General features: G+C 48.3%; 1 protein-coding gene across 9 annotated transcripts in view; it reads left to right on the top strand.

Moving 5' to 3' along the window:
- LOC116955617 (syntaxin-binding protein 5-like) overlaps nt 1–17,338 on the top strand; it is a 223,376-nt gene extending 206,038 nt beyond the window's left edge. For all 9 annotated transcript variants that reach the window (XM_032976777.2, XM_032976783.2, XM_032976776.2 and 6 more), the window contains 4 exons: nt 2,668–2,833; nt 6,414–6,525; nt 7,278–7,501; nt 10,957–17,338. In XM_032976777.2, the coding sequence (XP_032832668.1) occupies nt 2,668–2,833; nt 6,414–6,525; nt 7,278–7,501; nt 10,957–10,998 (544 nt within the window). In that variant the 3' untranslated portion in view covers nt 10,999–17,338. The remainder of the gene's footprint in view (nt 1–2,667; nt 2,834–6,413; nt 6,526–7,277; nt 7,502–10,956) is intronic.
- The last annotated feature ends 7,398 nt before the right edge of the window (nt 17,339–24,736 follow it).

The following is a 24,736-nucleotide window of genomic DNA, read 5'->3' as shown; positions in this document are numbered from 1 at the left end:
GCTCCATAATTCACTCAATTGAACCATCAAATGCTTGCTTCCGTCCTCCTTGACTTTAGCGCATCCTTTGACATGGTTGATCACTCAATCGTTTTGAAATTGCCTAGAAAGCAACGTTGGCATGACGGCACTGGCAGTCCAGTGGCTCCGGTAACTACTTTCATAATCGGCAACAATTCGTGACTCTGCGAAATTGTAAATCTGACTTTGGCGATGTCTCTTCTGGTGTCCCTCATGGTTCCGTCCTGAGGCCCACTGCTATTCTCCATCCACGTGACTACACTTGGCCAAAATTTCCGTCGATTTGGCATAAACCATCGCGTGAAACTCCAGTTGCAAGTATACTCATCACAGCGCCTCGTGCGAGTTCAGATACGCTCCTGCGGTCGTCTGGAATGCTCTTCCTTCTGATTATTGGAAGCCACTGGAGATATGCACTTTTAAAACATCGAGATTGAAAACTCATTTCTTTAGAACTGCTTTTTGTGTTTAGTTTGTTGTGCTCCCCCTGCACCTCCGATTAGCATGGTTCGCTACGTACGGTGCAAAAGAAGTTCAACATGCATGCATGCATCAACTGACATTTCTATGCCGATGACATTCGCATTCATTTATTTAACACATCAACTCCGACCTCTCATCTGCCGCCTCTCCTCTCACCGCTCAGTTCACCGGTGTAAAATCCTGGTTGCATCCTAATGTCCCACGACGTCGACAAAACCGAGGTGGTGCTGATCGGCTCCCCATATCTATTGCATAGGGTCGTCCTGTCAAAGCCGTTAAGTCTGTCGCTTGACGATCGTAACATTCTTTGCTTCAACCCTTGCACACACAAAAAAAACCTAGGTGTCATCGCGGATCCGGCTCTGTCTTTCTTTTTAAGTGCATGTCAAAAACACATGACGGACTTTTCTTGATGTCCATTTGCATAGCATCGCTTGGGTAACACCCTGCCTCTCCACCTCTGATGCAGAGGAGTTAATCCAGGCACTCATCTTCTCCGGTGCCGACCTATTACTATGACCTCCCGTTGCTCTTTAAACCATTGATAATATAGTGTTGAGAATGTTTCAAGTTTCATTTATTAGGTATAGCCCTGTGAGCCATGCGGCTCTTGAGTCGGGTGCAACCGCAACAAACAAAATATGAACAGAGAACATCTTAAAGCGACGACGCGCAACAGAAACATCCTGGATGAACCAGCAATTCTTCCAGGAAAAAAGAAACCCCCACCGTATTACAACGCTGTGTGCAAAAATCCCAGTGTGATGCAAGTCAAACAATAACAACCATAAGACAATTTAGATTAAAGTTATCAGGCCAACTCCGCACTTCCGCAAGAAACATGGCTTAACCATATCTTTTCGAAATCACCAAAATAAAACGGTTCTATTGATAACTGCTGCTCCTTCCGAACATTCAATCCCCCAGTGGTGGCCCCCTTGCACTGGGCTCACAGCAGCGAGGCACAGGGTTCCATTTCGAGATGATTGCACTCTTAACCTTCAAAGCATTCGTAGGGGCTCGCACCAACGACCTATATCCATGACCTATTGAACCCCTGCTGACCTCCTTCGGGGTAGTGGGGGGAGGGAGACAGTTGGTGGGGGGGGGGGGGCAGTGAGGCGGGGCAGTAGTTTTCATTTATTATTCTAACTTTTCTTTTGACCCACGGACCACGTTGCTCATACTACGCTAAATTTCGATTTAAAGCTTTCGTGACTGCAAGGATTCATCTTCTTTGGTTCTTTCAGTAAAGTCACGTAGAATGAGAATAACACGTATTATTGTGTTATTTTATTTTATCAATTTATTATTTTATTCTCATTCTACGTGACTTTACCGAAAGAACCAAAGAAGATCATACTACGTTATAACGGTGCGTGCGTTGTACGTACGCATGCACGTATGTCCAACTTCTTTTGCACTGTACTTAGCCGAACGCTAATCGCAGGTGCTGGCGAAGGTCAGCAAACTAAAGACAAAAAGTAGTCCTGAAGAAATGAGTGTTCCATCTAGATGATTTAAAAGTTGCATAGTTCCAGTGGCTTCCTAATGTCGGTGGAAAGAGCGTTGCAAACGGCCGCATGAGCGCATCTGAAAGCCGCGCGATGCGGTGAAGATCTCTGCTCGATGGCCAGCCAAAAGCCGCCGCTGCGAGGGTGATCGGAGTTTGCGTGACGGTTTAGTTCGCGCTCGCGTGCCGTTGTAACGCGAGATGCGTTACAGCGGCACGCGAACGCGGTGCGCATGTTCCACGTTGTTCCCCTAAATGGCAGAGCGTGCGGCTGCAGCGAAAACGCACCGCGCTCCCAGCGAGCGCTTGGCCGTACACTTTGCACGTCAGCACACCGTGCACATGGTGGGGAGCGGTAGCGGTTAGTGTGTTGCGCTACGAACCCGGCGGCCCGAGTTAGATTCCCGTTTATGGCCGACACCGGTGACGATTATCTGAACCGGTCCTGGTCCTCCCCTATGTCGACTCAAGCCTCAAATGAGTACATGGTGTGTGTAAAAATCGCCAGTGGGGATACAAAGGCGGCCGGGCGTGGTGCTGGTCACCTACCCCTCTCGTGTGTCGTACCGGCTTTCAGAGGTGCTTCTTGCAAACAGCACTTGCCCCAACAGTCTGTTAAGGCTATACGGGGGATCTTTGTCTTTGTGCAGCCTCCCCAGCCTGCGTCCCCTGCTGGACGTGAACTTCCTGCCGCTCGCCGACTTGCGAGCGGCTCGCACGTTCTGCTTCTCCAACGGCGGCCAGGCCCTGTACCTGTGCTCGCCCACGGAGATCCAGCGAATCACCTACAGCCAGGAGATGTGCGAGAGTTTACAGGTGAGCATCTGGAGATGTGAGAGAGAGTTTACAGGTGAGGACCTGGTGATGTGAGTAGAGATTACAGGTGAGGTTCTGGTGATGTGAGACATTACAGGTGATGTGAGTAGAGATTACAGGTGAGGTTCTGGTAATGTGCGTGAGAGATTACAGGTGAGGGTCTGGTGGTGTGTGAGATTACAGGTGAGGTTCTGGTGATGTGAGAGATCACAGGTGAGGTTCTGGTGATGTGAGAGATCACAGGTGAGGTTCTGGTGATGTGAGAGATTACAGGTGAGGTTCTGGTGATGTGAGTAGAGATTACAGGTGAGGTTCTGGTGATGTGAGAGATTACAGGTGATGTGAGTAGAGATTACAGGTGAGGTTCTGGTAATGTAAGTGAGAGATTACAGGTGAGGTTCTGGTGATGTGAGAGATTACAGGTGAGGACCTGGTGATGTGAGTAGAGATTACAGGTGAGAACCTGGTGATGTGAGTGAGAGATTCCAGGTGAGGGTCTGGTGATGTGAGAGATTACACGTGAGAACCTGGTGATGTGAGAGATTACAGGTAAGGACCTGGTGACGTGAGTGAGAGATTACAGGTAAGGACCTGGTGATGTGAGTGAGATATTACAGGTGAGAACCTGGTGATGTGAGTGAGAGATTACAGGTGAGGTTCTGGTGATGTGAGAGATTACAGGTGAGAACCTGGTGATGTGAGTGAGAGATTACAGGTGAGGACCTGGTGATGTGAGAGAGAGATTACAGGTGAGGTTCTGGTGATGTGATAGATTACAGGTGAGAACCTGGTGATGTGAGTGAGAGATTACAGGTGAGGACCTGGTGAAGCAGGTGAGTGTGGTCCGGGGACCACACTTTGAGAACCACTGCTCTATGCTAACTACCTCACCTGGTATGCAGGAAGTCGTGGGTTCTATCCCGACCCTCACGCCTGCTGCTGCTGTATATTTGGAGTTTACGTGTCTCTTTCACCGTGGTTGCATGGATTATTCTCCGGGCCCTCCGATTGTTTCCCTCCCCATTTAGAATCAACATCGCCACGCGTTTAAGATAATTTGCCTGCTGCTGTACATTTCCACGTGATGAAACGGCACTTCATCGAGCCGCCATTTGTGATCGCCAGGTCGCTGCTGAAAAAAAGAGCCACATGGCTCGGTTGGGCACTTAACCCGGTTCAAGAAATAAATAGGGAAAAATAAGGAATATGACCACTCCATGACCCCCTTCCTTGTGGGTCGCGGAGGACGGGTCTGGCGGCTGGAGCAGAGCAGAACGGACTAACAACAACAACCGCCATTCGCCACTAAGTGGCGGTGACGTCACCACGACGCTTGTGCCAGGCTATGTGCACCCTGAGGCCACGTGAAGTGTCGAACGCCCGCTGGCAGGAGGTCACGGGGCAGACCCAGCAGGTGCCACGGGTCGACTAAGCACGCACGCACTCACACACACAGAGAGGGGCTCACGGAGCGAGGTAGGACACGGACCTCGGTCCTCAGGTTGTTCATTCTGGGCCAGTTATTAGCCAGTATCAGCAGAAGCCCCCGCCCCACCCCCGCGGACACGCGAGCACTGCGACCAATCAGACGGTCCAAATGAGCTCGTCGCACGTGGGGCCCGAGGGCGGCCGTCCCGTTGTGTTATTTGTCTCGGGTGATTTCGGTCGGGCCGACCGCACTTTATCCACCCGTCGGTTTCACTGCCGGGGGAATAAGCGAGTAAGTAAACAAATAGGCGGAAAGCGTGAATCGATACGTGAGCGAGATAACCCCATTACGGGCGTCGTGCTTAGCAGTGGACGTGACGCTGACCGGGCTACTCTCGCATCGCATAGGAAGGCCTCCCCCCCCCCACCCACCCCCTTCTCTTGCGCGGTCTGAAAGTCGTGTAGACATTAAGGAAGCAATACGACGATTTGTTGTAAAGGTCACAGTGCTCCGAAGGTCCGCTCTTCTTCTAAGGTGTGTTTTCTTTGCACTCCTGGTGTCTTGTTTTACTCACGTGCGTGGGTATTCCCAACCGGGCACTCCAGTCTCCTTCCACGCACGGACATTTGCTCGATAATGAATTGGGCCAAAATTCGTCAGCAGCTGCTGCTGCCAGAGGAAAAAAAAATCTTAAAAAATTATCGACGCGTTTGCAAATAAGACTAATTTTTTTATATATATAGATTATCGAAATGAATGTTAATGCCCGAATCCTGACAATATATTGAATCATAGAGGAACTGAATTGTTTCATACCTTTGAAGCACACAGTATTGGCACTTTCTGGACAGACTGTGAGAAAACTAATTCATATATAAATACAATGTGTCTTATGTGCTCTCGTAAAGCAGGGGTGCAGCGAGATGTTAACTACCTCGCTCGATAATGAATTGGGCCAAAATTCGTCAGCAGCTGCTGCTGCCAGAGGAAAAAAAAATCTTAAAAAATTATCGACGCGTTTGCAAATAAGACTAATTTTTTTATATATATAGATTATCGAAATGAATGTTAATGCCCGAATCCTGACAATATATTGAATCATAGAGGAACTGAATTGTTTCATACCTTTGAAGCACACAGTATTGGCACTTTCTGGACAGACTGTGAGAAAACTAATTCATATATAAATACAATGTGTCTTATGTGCTCTCGTAAAGCAGGGGTGCAGCGAGATGTTAACTACCTCGCCTGGTATACAGGAGATCGTGGGTTCAATGCCCACCCTGACACCTGCTGTATATTTGGACTTTGCGTGTCTCCCTCTGATCGCGTGGAGATTTCTCGGCGTCATCCGGTTTTTCCCTCCACATTTAGAATCAACATCATCACGTGTTTAGAATATTTGGCTTTCGATACATTTCCACGTGAAAAAAAAGCCAGTTCGTGGAGCTATCATTTGTGGCCAGGTCCGCTTCTGAAAAAGAAGCTAATTGCTTAGTGGGCTTTACCTGGTACAACATAATAAAAAAAAGTTATTTTCTATTTTATTGCTGATTGGCTAACCTTTCCTTAACTTTGCACTCCCAATGTATGTTGTACTATTTGTTGTTGTAACTTTATGATCCCCCCCCCCCCCCCTTACTGGACATCTGTGTAAAAGAGCTTTATAGCTCTTCGAATTCCTCCAGTATAAATAATGATTCTGACTCTTATTCTGAAGTGAAGTCGTGGGCCGTATTCAGCCTTGATTTGGAGTAACTCTCTTTCTCTGCTGGTGACTGCCTCTCTTTCCACGTGGTGTATTTGCTCGTTCTCCACTTTGCATTCTCCCCTCCCTCTCCATCTTTGTAGCGTTCCAAACCCTGTCCATCTCCCTTGGTGCGGCCGTTCGAAACGGAGTCAAGGGACTTTTTAATTGACTGGACCCACGGGCCGTAGGTCCATAGATCCCCCACCGCCCGCCCTCCCCCACCCATCCCTGACGCAAAGAAAGAACGGCTCCTCGCGAGTGGCAGTGCGGAACGTAGAGCTGCCCCATCACCTCCACCGCCGGCTGGCACGCCGATCACACACGGCACCCCGCACGCGATAACCCCCCCCCCCCCCGCACCACGTGGCTGAGCGAGCCCCGTGGATCGTTGTCTGCCGCAGGACATGCTGGGGGAGCTGTTCATCCCGGTGCAGACCCCGGAGGCTCCCAACAAAGGCTTCTTCAAGGGGTTCTTCGGCGGAAACAGCCCCTCGCTCGACAGGGAAGAGCTCTGTGAGTGGCCCGCCGCTGTCCGGCGGACGCGAGCCTCCGCGCAGTGACGTCGGCGAAAATAAATACGGGAATGTTTTCAGCGGCGGGGATTCGTCGGCTTTTGCCGCTGGACAAAGGGATCCCACTGGCCGTGCCTTCCGGCGATGGGGTGCTATTTGGGTCGCCAACTGTCCGTGGTTGACCAGCACAGTCCGGGAATTGGCATCGTCCGTGATCGGGTGGCAGCGGTGGGATTTGATTTTGTAACCGAGCTCCCGTACCGGTGTTGCTGTTTTGAACTTTACATAGCGCCGCGGTGGCGAGATGTTATCTCCCTCGCCTGGTGTACATGAGGTCGTGGGTTCGGTCCTGACCCTGACGCCTGTATATTTGGAGTTTGCGTGTTCTCACCGTGGTAGCGTGGATTTTTCTCTTGGTCCTCCGATTATTTTCCCTCCAACATTTAGAAACATGCGTTTCAATTATTTAGCTGCTATAAATCCGTACGTGATAAGCCACTTCGTTGAGCCATCATTTACGGCCAGGTCGCTTCTGAAAAAGAGCTACATAGCCTTACCTGGTAAATAAAACATAAAGCACACAGTATTGTGAGAGATTACAGGTGTGGGCCTATAAATAAAACATAGTTTAGTTCGGTAACATTTTTTGGTCACGAACTTCGCGAACGGGAGCGATCGCCGCGAGCCGCGACGGCCGCCCCTCCTCGTGCCCAACCGGTGCGGCGTGCCGTTGTTTTCTCGGTCGAAACAAAGTCGGCGAGACCGGATCCGGCAGGGCGTCGCGCAGCCTCGCGCAGCACATCCCGGGCCACGGCTCCGGCTCCGAGGGAGTGAAGGCCGCGGCGGGCGGGGTGGCGGCCGAGATGTCGCGGGCGCGCCTGGCGCTGGACGAGCGCGGGCAGCGGCTAGGCGACCTGGAGGACCGCACGGCGGCGATGCTCTCCGGCGCCGAGAACTTCAGCAAGCACGCGCACGAGGTGACGGCGCTACCACGGGCACCACCGCCGCCCTCCGCTGTGCACCGCGCTGCCCACCGCATTGCGCCAGCCTGCACCGCACTACTCTGCACATCCACCGCACAAACCCGCACAGCGCCGCACCGCAACTCCGTTGCCCCATCGGCCCAGCCTCAGTCGCGGCATCGACACGCTCCCACCTGGCCGAGCGAGCCAGTGAAGTGGGATTACCCCTCTCCACTCGTCTCTCCCACACTCTAAGACATTCAGTCTCCTCCTCCACTCCCCCTGCCTTCCCGCCGCCGTGACCTTCCCGGTGGGTGGTGGGTTGGGTGTGATTGTGGGGGGCGAGAGCCGCTGGCAGGAGCACACTTCACCTAATCGCTCGCGGCTCTCTGACTCACTCACCAACACCCCCCCCCCCGCGCCGACCGAGTGGTGCCTCGGAGTGCGGGGAGTGCCGCGGGGCTCCCCGATTGGTGGATGTGATGTCAGGCGCTCATCAACTTGCAGCTCATCTCGGGCATATTTATTTTAGTTTAGCTTTTTTTGGGCGGGCGGGGGTATCGGCAACGACATTTTAACCCCTCGTGCTCTGATAATTATACACGATGGTAATACGTGATTAAAAATACATGATGACAATACGTGATAGTAATACATGATGATAATACGTGTTAATAGTACATGATAATAATCCATGTATTGTCTTTGAAACTGATTGGCCGACACCAGAGACAGCCTACGTGTGTATGGCCTAGTCTCACCACCAGTGTTAGGCCAGAGAACAGCAGCAAAAGGTGAACGCTACAAAAGCGATGAAGGTATCAAATTATTAATAGCTCGGGTTGCTCTTAATACTTTTGACACTTGCATCCGTTTCAAAGACATAGGCATATATGATCAGAGAATGTGTGTTTGCATGTATTTTGCCACAAGCGTGCGTTGCTACGTAGGTATATCAATGTGGTGTTTGAACATCTTAACGCCTGTTTTATATTGCCAGAAAGGGTAAAAGCCTCTTCTTGTATTTTTTTTTTATTTTCTTCATCATTTTGATACCGGCAATTTTTTTTATTTGAGCCTTGAACCTCTGCAGCGAGTGGCAAGGGCAATGCCACGCGGTGTTGTTGTGGAGGTGCCAACCCAAGCCTTAACGACGCTGAAGAACAATGACGGTGATGCTGACGACAATGATGAATGATGATAGAAAGGATGAGAGATCATGATGATGTTAACAATAAAGACAGTAGTCCTAACGATGACGATTATGATGATAAATCAAGTTTCAAGTTTATAGGTGAGAATTCACGCGGCCAGGATGAGCAAGCGAGAGTGACCTGGGGTCACCAATATGACGTGAGAGTTAAAAATAAGTAAAATAAAGCACGCCAATGAAGCGAATAGAAACCGGAACAAAAACAATGGTGTCACATGACAAAAGTGAAAATAATGGACGAACATCACAATCCTCCCTTGCCATGTGACTTGCCCACTACCACCGTATCAGCCGTTCTACGCAGCCCCTGGTCAACCCTCCCTCCCCATGTGACTTGCCCACTACCACCGTATCAGCCGTTCTACGCAGCCCCTGGTCAACCCTCCCTCCCCATGTGACTTGCCCATTACCACCGTATCAGCCGTTCTACGCAACCCCTGGTAAACTCGACCGTTCCCATGTGACTTGCCAACTACCACCGTATCAGCCGTTCTACGCAACCCCTGGTAAACTCCACCGTTCCCATGTGACTTGCTTTTCACCTTTGGCAGGGTCGCCGTGAAAAAAAAAGTCTTAGCTCGGTGGCCCTCATCCCGAAAAAAAACGACCGGTTGAATCGATAATTATCAGACTCGATCCTTTACACTCGTGTTGCATTTTACCTTTTGTGTGAATTGTACGCAAATGTTGCACTGAAGCGAACGGTGGTGATTCACAAGGCCACACAAATGACAAAGAATACCGACTTGGCAGTAGAGAAAAAAAAGGCCGCAATGAAATGAATTTGCAACCCTGAATCATGACAACTCATTTGTGGGTGCCCGTGTTCGTGTGTGGTGACAGTGTGACTCATTTAATACGAAGAAAAAAATCAATGATTCATGTATGAAATAAAAAAATAGCTAAAACGTATTACATTTCCAATTTTCATTCTAAAGATCTGGTAACTGTCAGAACACGAATGAGCCACGCTTTAGCAGGGCAAAACGAAGAAGTCTCCGGGTAGCTCAGAGGTCAAAGGTCAGAGACGCTGAGCTGGCATTACTGAGATCCTGGGTTCAAATCCAGGTTTCAGCCGCCGCCTGTGATTGATTCGGGTTCTCAAGTATCGTGAGTTGATGGTCTCAGTCTGGATACTCATGACCGCACACGTAAAAAAAAAAAACGAAAAATATTTGCCACATTCAATCAGCAAGGTCGCACTCATTACATGCAAAGTGCTTGCCACGAAGGAAGCAACAATACCTTTGCCGATTTCATCAAGGGGCATGAACCATCTCGCAAACTCCGGTCATCCTCGCAGCAGCGGTATTTTGGTTAACGATCAAACAAAGACGGTCACCGCATGGTGCGCTTTCAGATGCCCCTTTGCGGGCGCCTGGAGTGCCCTCCCTTCCGATATTAGTACGCTTGGCTACGTGCGGTGCGAAAGAAGTTCAACATACAAGCATAAAACATGTCTGCAATTAATTTTGCTCAATTCCTGCTCCCTGAATTAACAATATCCAAACGACTGGGAATGACTGCACAAACAACAACAACAACAACAACAAAACCCCATCGCATTAACCTTTTGGTTCTGTTCTTAATTTTGGATACATTTCTGCTCTGGGAATTAAAATATCAGTCTGACTGTCATGTACCATGGCACCATCCCCCTCGTATGCAGAGTGGGTGGGAAGGTTCTGCTCTCTATTGTATGGACGAGAGGTCACAAATGAAATAACTCAATTGGGATTGTATATATCAATGATTGCCCCCTGACCGGCAGACTTATTTATAACAGCGTTTTGTGTGTTTAGTCTGTTGTGCTTCCTCTCAGCGCACATCCGATTAGCACGGATGGCTGCAGAACGGTGAAAAACATGTTGACGTTCAACGCACATGAAGCCCCAGGTCGCTCTTGCAAATGAAACTCTTCTTGGCCTCCTGATGTCTCACGTGGTTCAACAAAATAAAAATGTGAAGCTCGGGAAGTTGAAGGCCTCTCCGGCGGTAGCTCTGTGGTGGCCAATTAGACACAGGCCATTCTCGAACGCAAAGGGGCTTGGCACTGCTCTGCGATGAATGGAACCTCTTGCTCGTTCTTATGCCGTTCTTACACGGGCAAAGGCGCAGCCCCTGCAATTAAAAGTGGACTCCGATAGCGCGATCGGAGGATCAAATTAGGGAAAAGACGATCATTATTATTACTACGATGAAAGTAATGAATGTTTTGTTACTACAACGAGTGTGCCTGCCTTTTGTCACTGTGCAGATGATGCTGAAGACGAAAGACAAGAAGTGGTACCAACTGTGAGGCAACGCGGCGAGCAGCGAGGAGCCGCGATCGCCGTCCCGCCCAGGAGACGGTCGGGGGTCGAGAGAGAGTCACTCCGAACGCTCGCCCGCTCGCTCTCGCTGAGCGCGCAAACACCGCCGGTGACCGCAAGCGCTCCTGTGCACGGAGACAATCCCAGCCCGCGTGGACGTCCGAGCGCCTGCAACCCCCCCCCCCCAACCACCACCCATCCCTCCGGGGAGAGAGGGGACGCGCCGGCGGTAATGGAATATTTACACACGCGAAAAAAAAATCGAAAACAAAACTACAACAACACATGGGAAAGATGCGACACGGACGGGCTCCGGTGTAAAGGTGCAGGGGGAGATTCGCAGAGGGGCGGCCCGAGTGGAGATGCAATCGTGCCAAGTGGCAACGCCGAGCTGTTAACCTGCGTCGCGAAGGTTAACGTAGCACACGTTCCCGCCTGGCACGTTCGTATCGAGAGCTCGGAGGCGGGAGTGTGCGGGTGGGAATGGGGGTTTCTGCGCGTGGATATTGTTCGTAGGGTTCAGGGCGGACGGGCGGGCTGATGTGGGGAGGAGTGGCAGGGGGAAGTGCAATGTTTAAAAGTTCATCACCGCATTGCCAAACTCTGTGCTGCACGATGGGAGCCGCATTCGACTCAGCTTTATAGGTCCTGGAGTGCGATACTGGGCGACTGTGGAAAAGAGCTTCATAGCTTATCGGATTCCTCCAGTATAAACAAATATTCTATGATACGTTTTTTCTTGAAAACCTTAAGGTGTCTTTTCTTTTTCTCGTTTATAAAGTTGGCTTTATCGTTTCGAGACGTGGCGCGTTAAAGGTTTTTTTTTCTCTTCTTTGTTTGAGATTCGAATTATGCTTTAATAAATAATAAGTTTATCTTCCATCCTTTAGAAGGACTCATTTGCAATATTATGAACCGTTTATTTGAAAGTATATTTTGACAAAAAAAATAATTCATTGCCGTTAACCGAAAACGCGTTAAGCGGACAACACGCTCGGGGCACGTCCACACGCATCGCAAGTATACGTTTATACGGCACGTCCGGTGGTGTTTTTGCGAGAGCATCAGTCACGCTTTTCCAACATGTGCGATGTTTTGTAAGAGATTATATTATAAGACGAACACGTATGGTTTTAGCTAATTATGCAGTAGTTTTCAATAGACATTTATTAGTCCGCAAAATATATTCGTAACCTCTCCGACCGTGTTACTGCACACCTTAATAAAATAACTAAAGTCTTACTATTCTTAATATTTATTGTTAATATTATATTACAACGTAGACATATACAATTACGGATACATTAAAGACTTGACTTTAATGTTCAATGGCTATCTGTTATGCCCTGTAATGCTCTTACAGCGGATGTATTTTGTAAACCTTTGCATCCTTTGTATTGGTCTGTACCCATCGTGACCTGGAGTCGCTCTCCTGCTGCACGAACTGGGGGTCTAGGCTGCCGTTTCTGGAGCGTTTTTGAGTCTCGGTGGCAAGGGGGGGATGGGGGGGGGGGTGATGAGACAATTTGGCTCGTGCGACTGGTCCTTGAATAAGTAAGGCTGCGTGCCCGTGTCTGGCGGGTCCTGGCGGTGGAAAGATTAACCAGAGAAACAAAAAAGAAATGCACAATTGTTTTTAGAGCATTCGTGCAGAGTTTACTGGCGGCGAGAGACGTGGCACTCGTGCGTGCGCGTGCGTGTAAGTCTCGCGTGTGTGTTATGATTTCGTGTTTGTTTTCTACCTAATATGAACGTGCTCGTCGCACGACGTTACGGGGGGTGCCGAGCACTTCACTGGTCATTTGTATTTTAGAGCGTCGTCATATTTTGCAGCGGTGGGTTTCTCCGGTGGCAGAAGAAAAAAAACAAATAATTTGACTTGATAAAAAAAAATCCGAGCGAGCGGCTACTCCGTCGATCGAATCTCTGCGCTCATTGCTCGCTTTAGAAGGATGCAGAAACATCTTCTGGGTAGATGTGCTCCCGAAAGAATCACCCGATCGTACACAATAAAGTTTTTTTTTTTTGTCACGTGCCGTAGTTTTATTTTGCGTCGCACAAGCTGCTAACGAAGACCGTGCGGTTCGTTCCTCCTCCTCCTCCTCCCTCCTCTTCTCGTTTTCGCTTCTTCGCCTCTCTCGTGCTGGGGATGTGGCGTGTGTTTTCGGTGTGACTCATCAAACGAGTGCCAATGATGTAATAGTTTAAACCTCCTTTGACGTTAACCTCTTGCCGTTTGAATAAATCTCAACTCTGGAAAACGACACCGGTCCAGTGCGTGTGGCGATGCCGTCGTATTAAATAAACGCCTGTGAAAAAATAACTTCAGAGCTCATCGGATACCTGCAGTACAAATAAATATACTGATTCTGATCTCGCCATGGCCATCAAGGAAAACGCGCACACAAACACCTATAACAACAATAGCATGACAAGTTGCGTGGAAATATTATTCATATGCCAAACAAATGATCACGTGTGTGTGTTTACAACTGTAGTTGTACCACCGCTTATTGTCACTGAAAACACTGTTAGCATCAGTTGGGTGGAATTCAAATCTCGTGAATGTTTAAGTGTTTTTAGATAACCGCTGACTCAAGCTACCGTGGCATACAGGTCATGAACTCACGCTTAATTAAAATGTATCTGTTAAACGTCCGAGTAATGTTAAAAGTTAACGCCTTAACAATTATTACGGCGCACTATGCTAAAAGAGAGCTAAAGAGTCGTTTTGATTTAAAGCGTTCGTGACTGCAGGGATTCATATTCTTGGTTCTTTCGGTAAAGTCACGTAGAAGGGAAACAATAAAACAATAAAAATATAAAACAATAACATTCTCACGACGTTTCGACTGCAACACAAGCAATCATCATCAGGTGTGAAAACCACAGCAAGAAAATTTGTGAATTTTATTGTTTCATATTTTTATTATTTCATTGTTTCCCTTCTACGTGACTTTACCGAAAGAACCAAGAATATAAAGAGTCGTTATAAAATGTTTTGCCGTGCTGTGCCGTTTTACGGTAAATAATTGCGTATTAAATTATTCAAGTTCGTTGTCAGTGCGGGGGGGAGGAGGGAGAAAGCTTCGTGTTTACAGGGTAGGGCGTGAAAGGACTCCACCCATGGCTTTCACTGCCCGTCTCTGCCGTTCATTTAATAAATGTTGGGTCACCAACCTCGATGTCATTGCGATGCGTACAATTCAAATTTTTAGTCGCACGGCTAAAGCCCCCTCAATTAAAACCAGACGAGAGCCCATGTATTCATGATGCCCTCCCGATTCAATTCTGATCATCTCTCATGCTGGGCGGGTGAGAGGAACCCAATGAAGTGAATGCTCTCTCGTGTTAGGGAGTTGCACTACAGCGTGCGCATTCGCGCGCAAACGCGGCTCTTGAAGCAGTAAGCTTTGTCCCGAATTCGAAAACAACAACAACAACAACAAAAATCGTCTCTTGTTCTTTGCTTCTGGTTGCCGACCGCTGCAACACAGGAACAAGATCCTCAATTCTCGTGCCGAGCAATTCACTCACCCACCAGTAGACATCCCATGGATAACATGGATTGTCTTTACAAAGGATACTGTACTGGGAAACTATCGCATTTGGTTCATCGCCACACTCTGCACTCGCAGGTGCAAAGGTCGTTTGCAAAAGTAGGTAAATTAATCTGAAAACCACAAATCACGATTGATTGAGGGTGGAGCAGTGGCTATCACACCGCGCGACAAAGCCTGCTCACCTAAGTTCGATTCCGGGCCATGGCTGATAATAATAACAATAATAATAATCGGCTGCGAGCAATATCTGAACCGGTGCTGAGTTCTACCACAACACCCCCCCACAACCCCCCTCTTCATCAGCCGCCGTCGGTGATCGCAGTGAGGTAGGGTCATCCAGCAGTGGATTGGCAGAGGGCTGTAAATTATTACATTAATATCCACTTTGCGATGCTCTTCATTGTGATGAAGCCAAGCTCTTGCCGCGAACGACTCTGGCATTCGAACCCAGTGTTTGGCGATGTGCAGGGAGCCAAGCGAGACCAGACGGCCTTCAGCCCACGTGGGAAATGTTGACCGTGGACAAAATGTGGCGGAGAGAGAGAAAATGCTTGATCGTCGCAAACCCAATCACCCCAGCCCAGCGCCTTACTGTGTTGACAAACACGTACACGTTGATCAGTGTGAGATTTATAAAGTGTTTTTTTTTTAACCAAATCCCAGTCGGCGCTGTGTTTGTTTCCAAAGCAGAGTTTTTGCAGAGCGAATGTTTTCGACAAAAAAATAGACCCTGACATGATTTTTCCCGTGACTGTGAGTCGTGTTGATTTGTCGGCAACGCGTTAATATTCCGCGGTGGATTGAATAAGCGAACAAAAAAACATGTTTAACGATCGCAAAAGTTGTCAAATTTAAAACTGATATCCGAACTAAACGCCTTTACCGTGAACTTACGAAAAACTGCAAAAAAAATAATTTTTGGGAAGATTTAACCACCGACTCTAGAAGTGAAATATTAATCATTTTGTCATTCTCATGTCAGTAAGCGGGAAATTATTATCCGCACTGCCGTTCCACCGCCCTGCAAACGGCAGTGCCACTTACGAAACGTCTGTGCTTGGTACTCAAATTGTGGAACGTCTCATTGGTTGAACGTGGACGAGTGGGTTCGTACACCCGACTTTTCACGTCACGTATACATATTTTTTTCGCACTTTTTCTTACATTTCCCAACGCCGCCTCGTTTGCCGTTAAGTTAAGAAGGAACTAGGCCACCGAAAAACAGAAACGACAAATAGAACAAGTGACGAAACGTAACGCACACACACACGCGCACACACGCACGCACACACGCGCACGCGTTACACCCACCATTTTGTTGATTCGTCCTGAGTTCAATACCAGCCGAGTGCATCTGTCCAGCGCGTCCTTGTCGCGAGCGAGTGCCAGGAAAGCGTCGTCGCTGTGTCGTCATGCAGCCCGGGGCCACCTCCTTTTTGGGCTCTTAACGGGTTTGTGTGAAACAGGGGAGGCGATGGACGGCGTGCTATGTGTACTATGTTTGAACTTCTTTCGCACCGTACCTAGCCACGCAGGTGCTAAATCGGGAGGTGCAATGCAGATTCCGCTCGCCGCCTGAGCCCGTCACTTGCCACACCTTACCTGCGGAGTTGGCCAAACATCCCGAATGTAGGATCACAGAGCTTGGGCAATTGTTTTGGTGCCAGTTCTGGCTGCCTTCCCAAGCGCTCGTCTGCAAGCTTCCTCTGATGCTCACAGAAACTGTACAATCGCCGAGTTACAATTTTCCTGAGTTTTTATTTTCGAGCCCCCACCATGCCCCCTGCTTGGGAGGGAGGCCTTCATCCAGCAGTGGGTAGATCATGCCTGTGGATGATGATGGTGGTGGTAATCATTAATGGGAATTTCAACTACACCACCCCTCTTTGAGAACATTAATCACTCAACACCGCTGACACATTAACTACTGTTAATAATAATCATAATAATTCCATTGAACTGACCGTAAAAGCCATACAGAGCCACAAGACTTGTTTTTAGGAAGGTCCTGTCTACAATACAAATACCAACCAGGCCCCAAGCCTGCATAGATTTTTAGATGTGATGAAAATTAATGTAGGATGTACAAGTCAGCTCATCCCTTCCACACACACGCTCTGCAGACGTCATTTAGATTGTTATATTGTGTTGCTCTCATGTCCCGAGCTTCAAAAGCCTGGTTTACACGGAGACCATTGGACACAAAACCCACAGACACACACACACCCATTGCATCATACAGAGAGACCCATCGACGACTCACACAGAGACCTATATACTTACACACAGACCCACACAGAGACCCATAGACTTACACAGAAACCGAAAGGCTTACACAGAGCCCTTGTATACTTACTTACACACAGACTGATAGATTCACACACAGACCCATCGACTCACAGGGAGACCCAAATACTTAAACACACAAACCCCCATGTACACACAAACAGAGACCAAATTACATTTACAGGTTTTTTTGGGCAAAGATTTACACTGAAAATTATCCCACTGTTATCCTTTGCGGATGGCCAAGGCACATGCTGTACCACGAGAAATACACCGCAGCCAGGCCACGCTTTGGCCTAGAGGGTTTCCCTGTCTCACACCAGTTGGGAACCCGAATGTGTTTTTTTTGTTATAGATTGTATACGGGGGAACATATCCTCGTTGTCATGAAGTTAGGCGGTGCAAACGCTGCCCAATATTTGCTTGTACACAGGCATACCCTTTGTTTGGATGTAACAATAAAGTAAAGTGGATCTCACGGTGGACTCTGGTGTCAATGTATTTACGTGCCAAGTGCTACGCAACAGGAGATGCGACCCAAAATAAGTTGGAAGATGCATGCATGTATGCACTTGTGTGTGCGAAGGTGAGCGATAGTGTAGCGGTTAGCGCACTGCGATATATGATTCCGGCGATCCCGAGTTCGATTCCTGCTCTGAACCGGTCCTGGGCCTCCCCTAGGTTGACTCAGCCTCAACGGAGTACCTGGTGCGGTGTGTAGTAAACATCGCCACTATGGAGACAAAGGCGGCCGGGCGTGGTGCTGGCCACCCACCCCCCCGTGTGCCGTGCTGGCCTTCAAAGGTGATCGTTAACGCCACTTGCCCCAACAGTCTGTTACGGCTATATGGGGCATCTTTGTCTACGAATTTCGCACCATACGTAGCCAACCGTGCTAATCGGAGGTGCAGGGGTTAATCGGGAAAAAAAATCCGTGCACCAGGACGGATTTTCTTCTTCTTTGTATTCAGCAGTGGATAATTAGCGGGATGGAAAGCTGCCAGGACAACAATAAGTGTTGGCATATTCTCAGCTCTTTCGGTAAAGTCACGTTGAAGGGAAACAATAAAATAATAAAACATATAAAACAGTAAAAAAAGTGTTGGCATATTTGCAAATACTGACGTCACAATGTTTTTCTGGTTTCTAATTTTGTTTCATATTGATCGCGCTATCGGCATCGCGTCCGCACTTCGTGTGTGTTCGAGAGAGATAGAGAGCGGCCCACAGGGAAGCAGATGTCACAGAGCTACCTCTGAGATCCCTCCAGGTGACCACACAAAGCCAACGCCACAGTAGAGGGCTATTTTTTTAACCCAAGGTCACTCTGGCAAAGTCAGACTCCATGCTGCTCTCTTGAGTTCTCACCCCAGTTAAACAAAATCAACTCGAACGCTGCCACCTGCTCTGCATATGAGAGCGAAGCTCGTCGCGTGAAGATCACGCACGCGATGTTATTTCTCAACCGCCCCACACAAAATTGCGAATGGAGCGAGTCGGTAAAGACATCGATATCAGCCGTTCATCTCGCTGCAAAACTTTACACCTCAAATCATGCACGAGCCAATTTTGCATTTCTAGTGGAATATAAATGTTGGCAGTAATCCCAAGACGCATTCCGTGAAGTTATTACACAAAGCCCTGGCTTTTCGGCAGCATACAAATGGCTATTCGATTGTGAAATGTATCTTGTGAGCATCGTTGTTCAACTCTGCAATAATAATAATACAAACAATAATGATCTCATCAAAGGCTTGCACACCACGTGGCAATTTAATTTGTTTGACTTCGTCAGGTTGGTTGAGAGGGTCTTGCCGCACAAATTTGGCCAGATAGTGGCGGGGCCACAACCGTATAATAAAGGAATGAATCTGAATGATTTTAGACAGTCGAACGGAGGAACGGGCACCAGGGTAGATAAGCCAGATTATTGGGTAAAAACTCAACGGTTTTGTTCGTAATATTGACCTTTACTTGTCATACGTAAATTTCAAACGTGTGTTTGTTGAAATGGGTGGGAGCAGTGCAGAAGTTTCCTGGGCAAACGTGCGTGCAAGACTAGCCGCTTACATAACAGTCACTGCTTAATTTGATTGGTGCTCATCTGCCGTTGAAAGTTCTGAGCCAGTGGTGGAAACTCCGCGTTCCTATGGCAGGGAGGTGAGTTTATCCATATGCCAATTATTGTTGCCTTCCCTTCCCAAAATATATATTTTTTTATCAATTGCAGAGGGATGATGGCATGAGCCAAACCCCCAGACAAGGATTTGAACCCGCAATATTTTGATTGGGAGCTGCTCGCTCTGGTAGGCCCTACAGTGGCTAGGAAATGTTAACTACCTCGCATGGTATACAAGGAGGTCGTGGGTTCGATATCCAACCCTGACGCCTGTTGTATATCTGGAGTTTGCACGTTCTCCCCGTGGTCGCGTGGATTTTTTTTCGAGTTCCCTCTGGATTTTCCCTCCACATGTTTTAGAATCGCCGTGTGTTTAGATTATTAGGCTGCTATACATTTACACACGTTCAGCCACGTCGTTGAGCTATCATGTGTGACCAGGTCGCTTCTGAAAAAGAGCTATACAGCTCACTGGGTCTTACGTGCCAAAACACAAAAAAATATTTGAGTTTTTTTGTTTTGCTGTGAGCCACCTGGCCAATTACAGGGCAAATAGGCCCCTATATTGTTGGCTATGCCAGTTGCGGATAATCCACACGCACGCAGCAGGCAACACATTTCACCCTGATTACCTTTCACAACTTGTGATTTTATTGGCCTGCTCACAGCTTCACGGGCACGCTAACGAAGCCTGCCTTTCAATTACTAGCAATTTTCTTTCCCAATGATTATTATCAGCGTTCCTCTTCTAAAGGGACACAATTCAATCACGGGTCCGTCGAAAACGTGTTCGCTCTTTTTGTTTTGTTGGGTTCAACATGGTCCGTTGTTGAAAATTGTGGCATTTGGGTAAATTGGCAAAGGGTCTTCTTGCGCTTAATTCTAAACTTTTCCGCAGATTCTGGACTATCGTCTCATCTGCCACGGAGAGTTATTTCCGTGGCTGATGTTATTCTTTCCCGCGAGCTATGGAGGGGGGGGGCGTGTTGTTATTGCACCGCTGTTCTGCGAACAAAGTTGTAATCGCTGCAATTAATAGCGTACTCTGCACAATTACAGCGAGTGCGTGCGATGAATAGTGATCCTTGCGCGTGTAATTCCGTCCTAACCTGAGTACGCCATTAAAGAGAGGTAAAGGCAGGAATGGCCGTGCATTGCCTGCTCACGCCACTGCTGGCGGGAGGGCCTCCGCTAGAGGGATCTCGTCGAGGGTAAGTTGGCCTACTCTTCCACACTGGCCACACAATTAGCCGCACGATTCGCGGCCCGCCGATCGACTAACGCTGGCGAACTTAGGGTTGCCACCTGTCCTGATTTGACCCGGACAGTTCAGGAATTGGCATCATCTGTGTACGAGATTTGGGGGATCTGTGTTTAACTTCATCGCAGTATGCTGCGTCGTTTTGCACGGACGTGTGTTGAATTTCTTTCGCGTAGCCAACGACTATGGACCCAGTTCTGACTGAGAAATATGCCGGAGTTTCACCTACAGTGGAAAAAGGTGGCAACCGAAGGAGTATTATTTTATAATGCTGGGTAGACAGAGATTGGGGAGCCGACGGCGTCACGTTTAAAAAAAAAAACTTCCACTGTTGTTTCAAGTGCTGTGCCGAGTGGTGGTGACCTCGGGATTAGGAGATCATTGTGCTCACCGCTAAACACCCACGTCAGTTTGTAGTACGTGTGGTATGGGCGCATAGCGTTAAGAAATGTGTTGGAAATTTAAAGAGCTTTGATAAAATCATTAAACATTGAATATGGGAAGGGGTGGGGTGGGGAAGGGGTGGGTGAAACTTAAACTCTTTGTAAATGTTGGCCTCGGATATTATCTGGTGGGACATTTCTCAATGCGAATTCTTGCAGTTCCGAATTCAAGTTTTATATTTGTTTGTGTTGTTTGTTTTGCTCTGCCCCATTCGTTCAAGCGTCCAACGCGTGCGCCGAATCTCCATTTGGAGACGCAAGGTCCGACTGCTTCCTCTCGGGGCAGAAACTCGCCAGGGGACTGCCGGATAGCCGTGCTCGAGTCTCGATATCTCGCGGACATCAGCTGCGGGTGCCGTCCGCAGAGGGACTCTCTCATCTTATCTCGGATTTTTGTCGAAGCGCTTTGCAAGAATTATGCGTTGTACATTAGTTCTTGGCTGACGGGGAAAAGGGATGGAGTTTGAGTATTTGGGAGGGATGGCAAGGGAGGGTGATGGTCGGGAGAGGGAGTGGCGAGGTTAGGGAGGGGAAGGGGGGGGGATGGTGAATGTGTTAATGACGAGGGCAGTAGTAGAGGGATACGCTATTGGAAAAATGTGAGTACAAAAAGAGCTTTATAGCTCATCGGATTCCGCTGATGACCCTGGGATTTGCGCAGATATCGCACCCGAGTCGGGGGTCACGATTCACGAGCTGGCGTAGACGCCGGCGAGGTGAGAGTTTCCAGAGAAAGCTCCTCTCCTGCTGCTCCGAGGGGTTGCAGCTTCATGAATATTTCAGTAGAACACGCTCATTGCCCTTCGGGACGTGGGTCCTTTGCTGCTGTCTAATTCAAAGAGCCCCTGCCACGAGGCACAACGGTAATTTAGTTATTTTTGTCATCATGTCGCACTCATTGCGAGACTAACACACAGACCCATAGACTTGCACACAGAAACCCATAAACTCACACAGAAACCCACAGACTTGTACAGATGTGGCTATAGAATGGGCCCAGAATATAAGCTCATGGAGAAATACAAGTCAGGAAGGAGACTTTTGGGACTTTTGGCGTTGATGAAGATTAGCAATGCCAAAGTGGCCCCATACATTCCGTTGTAATTTGTTTCAATATCTGCGTTCTTGCCATTGCACAAAATCCATCACTTTTAATAAGTTGGTAGTGCCACGGAACATTCTGCAATTATATTGTGCTCTGAGTATTTTTAGACACTGACCAGAGAAATTATCCCAAGATTGATGCAAATTACCCACAAGTACAACCCCCCCCCCACTCCCCACCAATATATAATTTTATTATATCACATATAGAGTACGGGCACTTTAAAGAAAAAAAAATGTCCCGTCTTTGAAAGGAAAGCCAAACGGTGGCCGCCAGACAGCGGCTCGTGCGCAGTGATCATCGTGGCCGGAATCAACGCGGCCCACACAAAGATAGAGAGCTGGGGGCAACAGTGGGGGAGGGGCATCCTTTGAGTGGGTACGCAAAAATCCGTCAACTTGACCCCTCCCCCCCCTCCCTGTACGCACACAGACATTTTACACCCCCCACCTGCGTACGTACGCCTGACGCACCCCACCCCCCGACCCCGAATCCTATAGAACGGCCGATATTTAATCCACGCAGAAACGATCAACGTCGTCATCAGAACCGCTTGTGTTGCGATCGAAACGTCGTAGTTTATTTTGTTATTTTTTGTTTTTTCTTTGAATCTATCAACGTGACTTTTACCGAAAGATCCAAACGAATATGAATTCCTGCAGTCACGAAAGCTTTAGGTCAAAATTGTACGGCCCATAGACTCAACACTTCCACAGCACACGAAGCAGCTCCCTCCTTAACCTCTTTCCGTTCCTCTCTTAAAGCCTCGCCTCTTCTCCATCGCCCATTCCCTTCCTCCCCCCCCACTCCACCCCTTCACTCGCCTCCCACTCTCCTGACCCACAACGTCCCGTTCTCTCGTCGTCACCCATTCCTCATCCCCTGCACGACCCTGCCGTACGCGATCGTGTTTTTTTTTCTTCAGTTTGTTGTAACGCTCTCACCCCGTGCCCCGGACTGGACATCTGTGAAAAAAAAAGAGTTGTATAGCGCTTCGGATACTTCCTGCGGTATAAATAAACATTGCGATTCCTGATATAAATCAATTCTCTGTTTGTGCCGGTTTTTTTTGTTTGTTATTGTAAGTTACGTTAATGCGCCTTGACAAAAGGAGCTCTGTTATGATTACATAATAATGTCAGATTGCCAATGCTGGATGTAACGTTGAAGCTCCCTTTGGTGAAGGTATGCAATGACTGCCACGAGAGACCATCAAACTGCGATGCCTGTGAGCCACCGCATTCTGCATGTTGCAGGTTTACCGAGAACCGAGGAGGACGCTGCAGATTATTGAATTAACATCTGCACGGGGCGGTCGAGTGGCGTGTAATTGTAAACACGCTGCCGCATTCTGGAGTACTTTATAGCCAACGATTACATTCATGGGACACTAAACCAGTCACAGGTAACAATTTAATATGAATCGGGGTTTCCCTGGTGCTGTACATCCGCTAGAGATAAATAGACCCACCCTCTCCCACCCCCACCACAGCCTCTGCCCTGACAATTGATCTCATTAAATTCACGAATCACCACGATTCCATGAGAAGTCATGGGGTAGGGGGGGGGCAGCTAATTTAAGCCTGATGCCCTCCTACCCCCACTTACACACTCTGGCGGAGATGTTGCGTCTGTCAACTCGAAACGGGCTTGCAACGCAGGTGCTGGCCCAATACACAATCGTGCCTACTGCGATAGGACCCATTGCGGCCCGAGTCTCAATCGTTGGGCAATTTCAAATATTGAATGCGGTGGTTTAATTAAGTTCTGTGCAGTGTGTTCGGTGTGCACTTTTTTCGTGTCATCTCCATTTCTCCGACCAAAATCTGTGCTCTGCCCTGGCTGATATCTTGTTTGAACAGAATCACAAAATAGTTGATGTACTATCTCCAACCCCGTGTGCTATGCTGCTGCTGCGTGTGTGGGGAACTGGTTGTGTAAAGGTTAGAGCGCTGCGCTACGAACCTGCTGGCGACCCGAGTTCGATTCTGGCTCACGGCCAACAGCAGTGAAGAATATTCGAACCGGTCCTGGGCCTCCCCTAGGGTCTACTCGGCCTTAAAAAATGAGTACCTGGTGAGATGCGTAAACATCGCCACTGGGGAGACAAAGGCGGCCGTGCGTGTTGCTGGGCCACCAGACCCACCCTACCCGCTCGTGTGCTGCTTCGGCATTCACAGGTGCTGCTCGCTAACTAGCACTTGCCCCAACAGTCTGTTCAATGCTATGCGGGGGGGATCCTTATCTCTGTGTGTGCTTGACAAACTGCAATACGCAGCAAAGTGTGGAGCAGCATGCCCTTTCGTCTGGCAGAACACTGTGCCTCGCTGGTCGGGACGTTGTGGCGAGGACATTGGGGAAATTTAAATACCACTCGCCTCGTTCTGCTACGCAAAGTATCTTTAATTTGAAGTTATTATTTTTATATATTTTTTTTTATTAAACACTGAACACATTCAATATACGTGTTCGAAAGTGCCCACTTAACAAGCACATGAGGGCTGAATCGTGCTTTAATAATAATATCAATGTTTAATGTTTTATTTCGCCCGCCTCCAGTGAAGAAACGAGAAACTTCGCAGGTTAAGTGTCAGAGGTGGACTGCTTGCTCCGCTAACACACCATTGTTTACATTTGCATTCGTTGTCAATGTATCTCATGAAAGCAATAGACCTTCTATGCGCACCTACGAACGAACAGTTACTTCAGCAGGAGAATTATTACGTGGTATGCTTCACTCAGTCCACAAGTCACAAGGTGATGTTGCTTTCGCCACGGTGATGCGGGGCTGTTCATCACCGCGCTAATTAAAGTGAAAGCACAAATGAGCGCTTCCGTTCCAATTGCCGCCCGTGTTTGTCACAAAAACGCAACACGTAAGTCATCAGCACTGTGGCCATACTCTTTCGTTCTATTCGGTAACGTCACGTAAAAGTATAAAACAACAA

Source organism: Petromyzon marinus, chromosome 60 (genome assembly GCF_048934315.1).
Source record: "Petromyzon marinus isolate PM22_M1 ecotype Great Lakes invasive population chromosome 60, UKy_Petmar_22M1.pri1.0, whole genome shotgun sequence".
NCBI classification, from domain to species: Eukaryota; Metazoa; Chordata; class Hyperoartia; order Petromyzontiformes; family Petromyzontidae; genus Petromyzon; species Petromyzon marinus.
The sequence above is the reverse complement of the archived record's forward strand: the minus strand, read 5'-3'. Positions and strand labels throughout refer to the sequence as shown.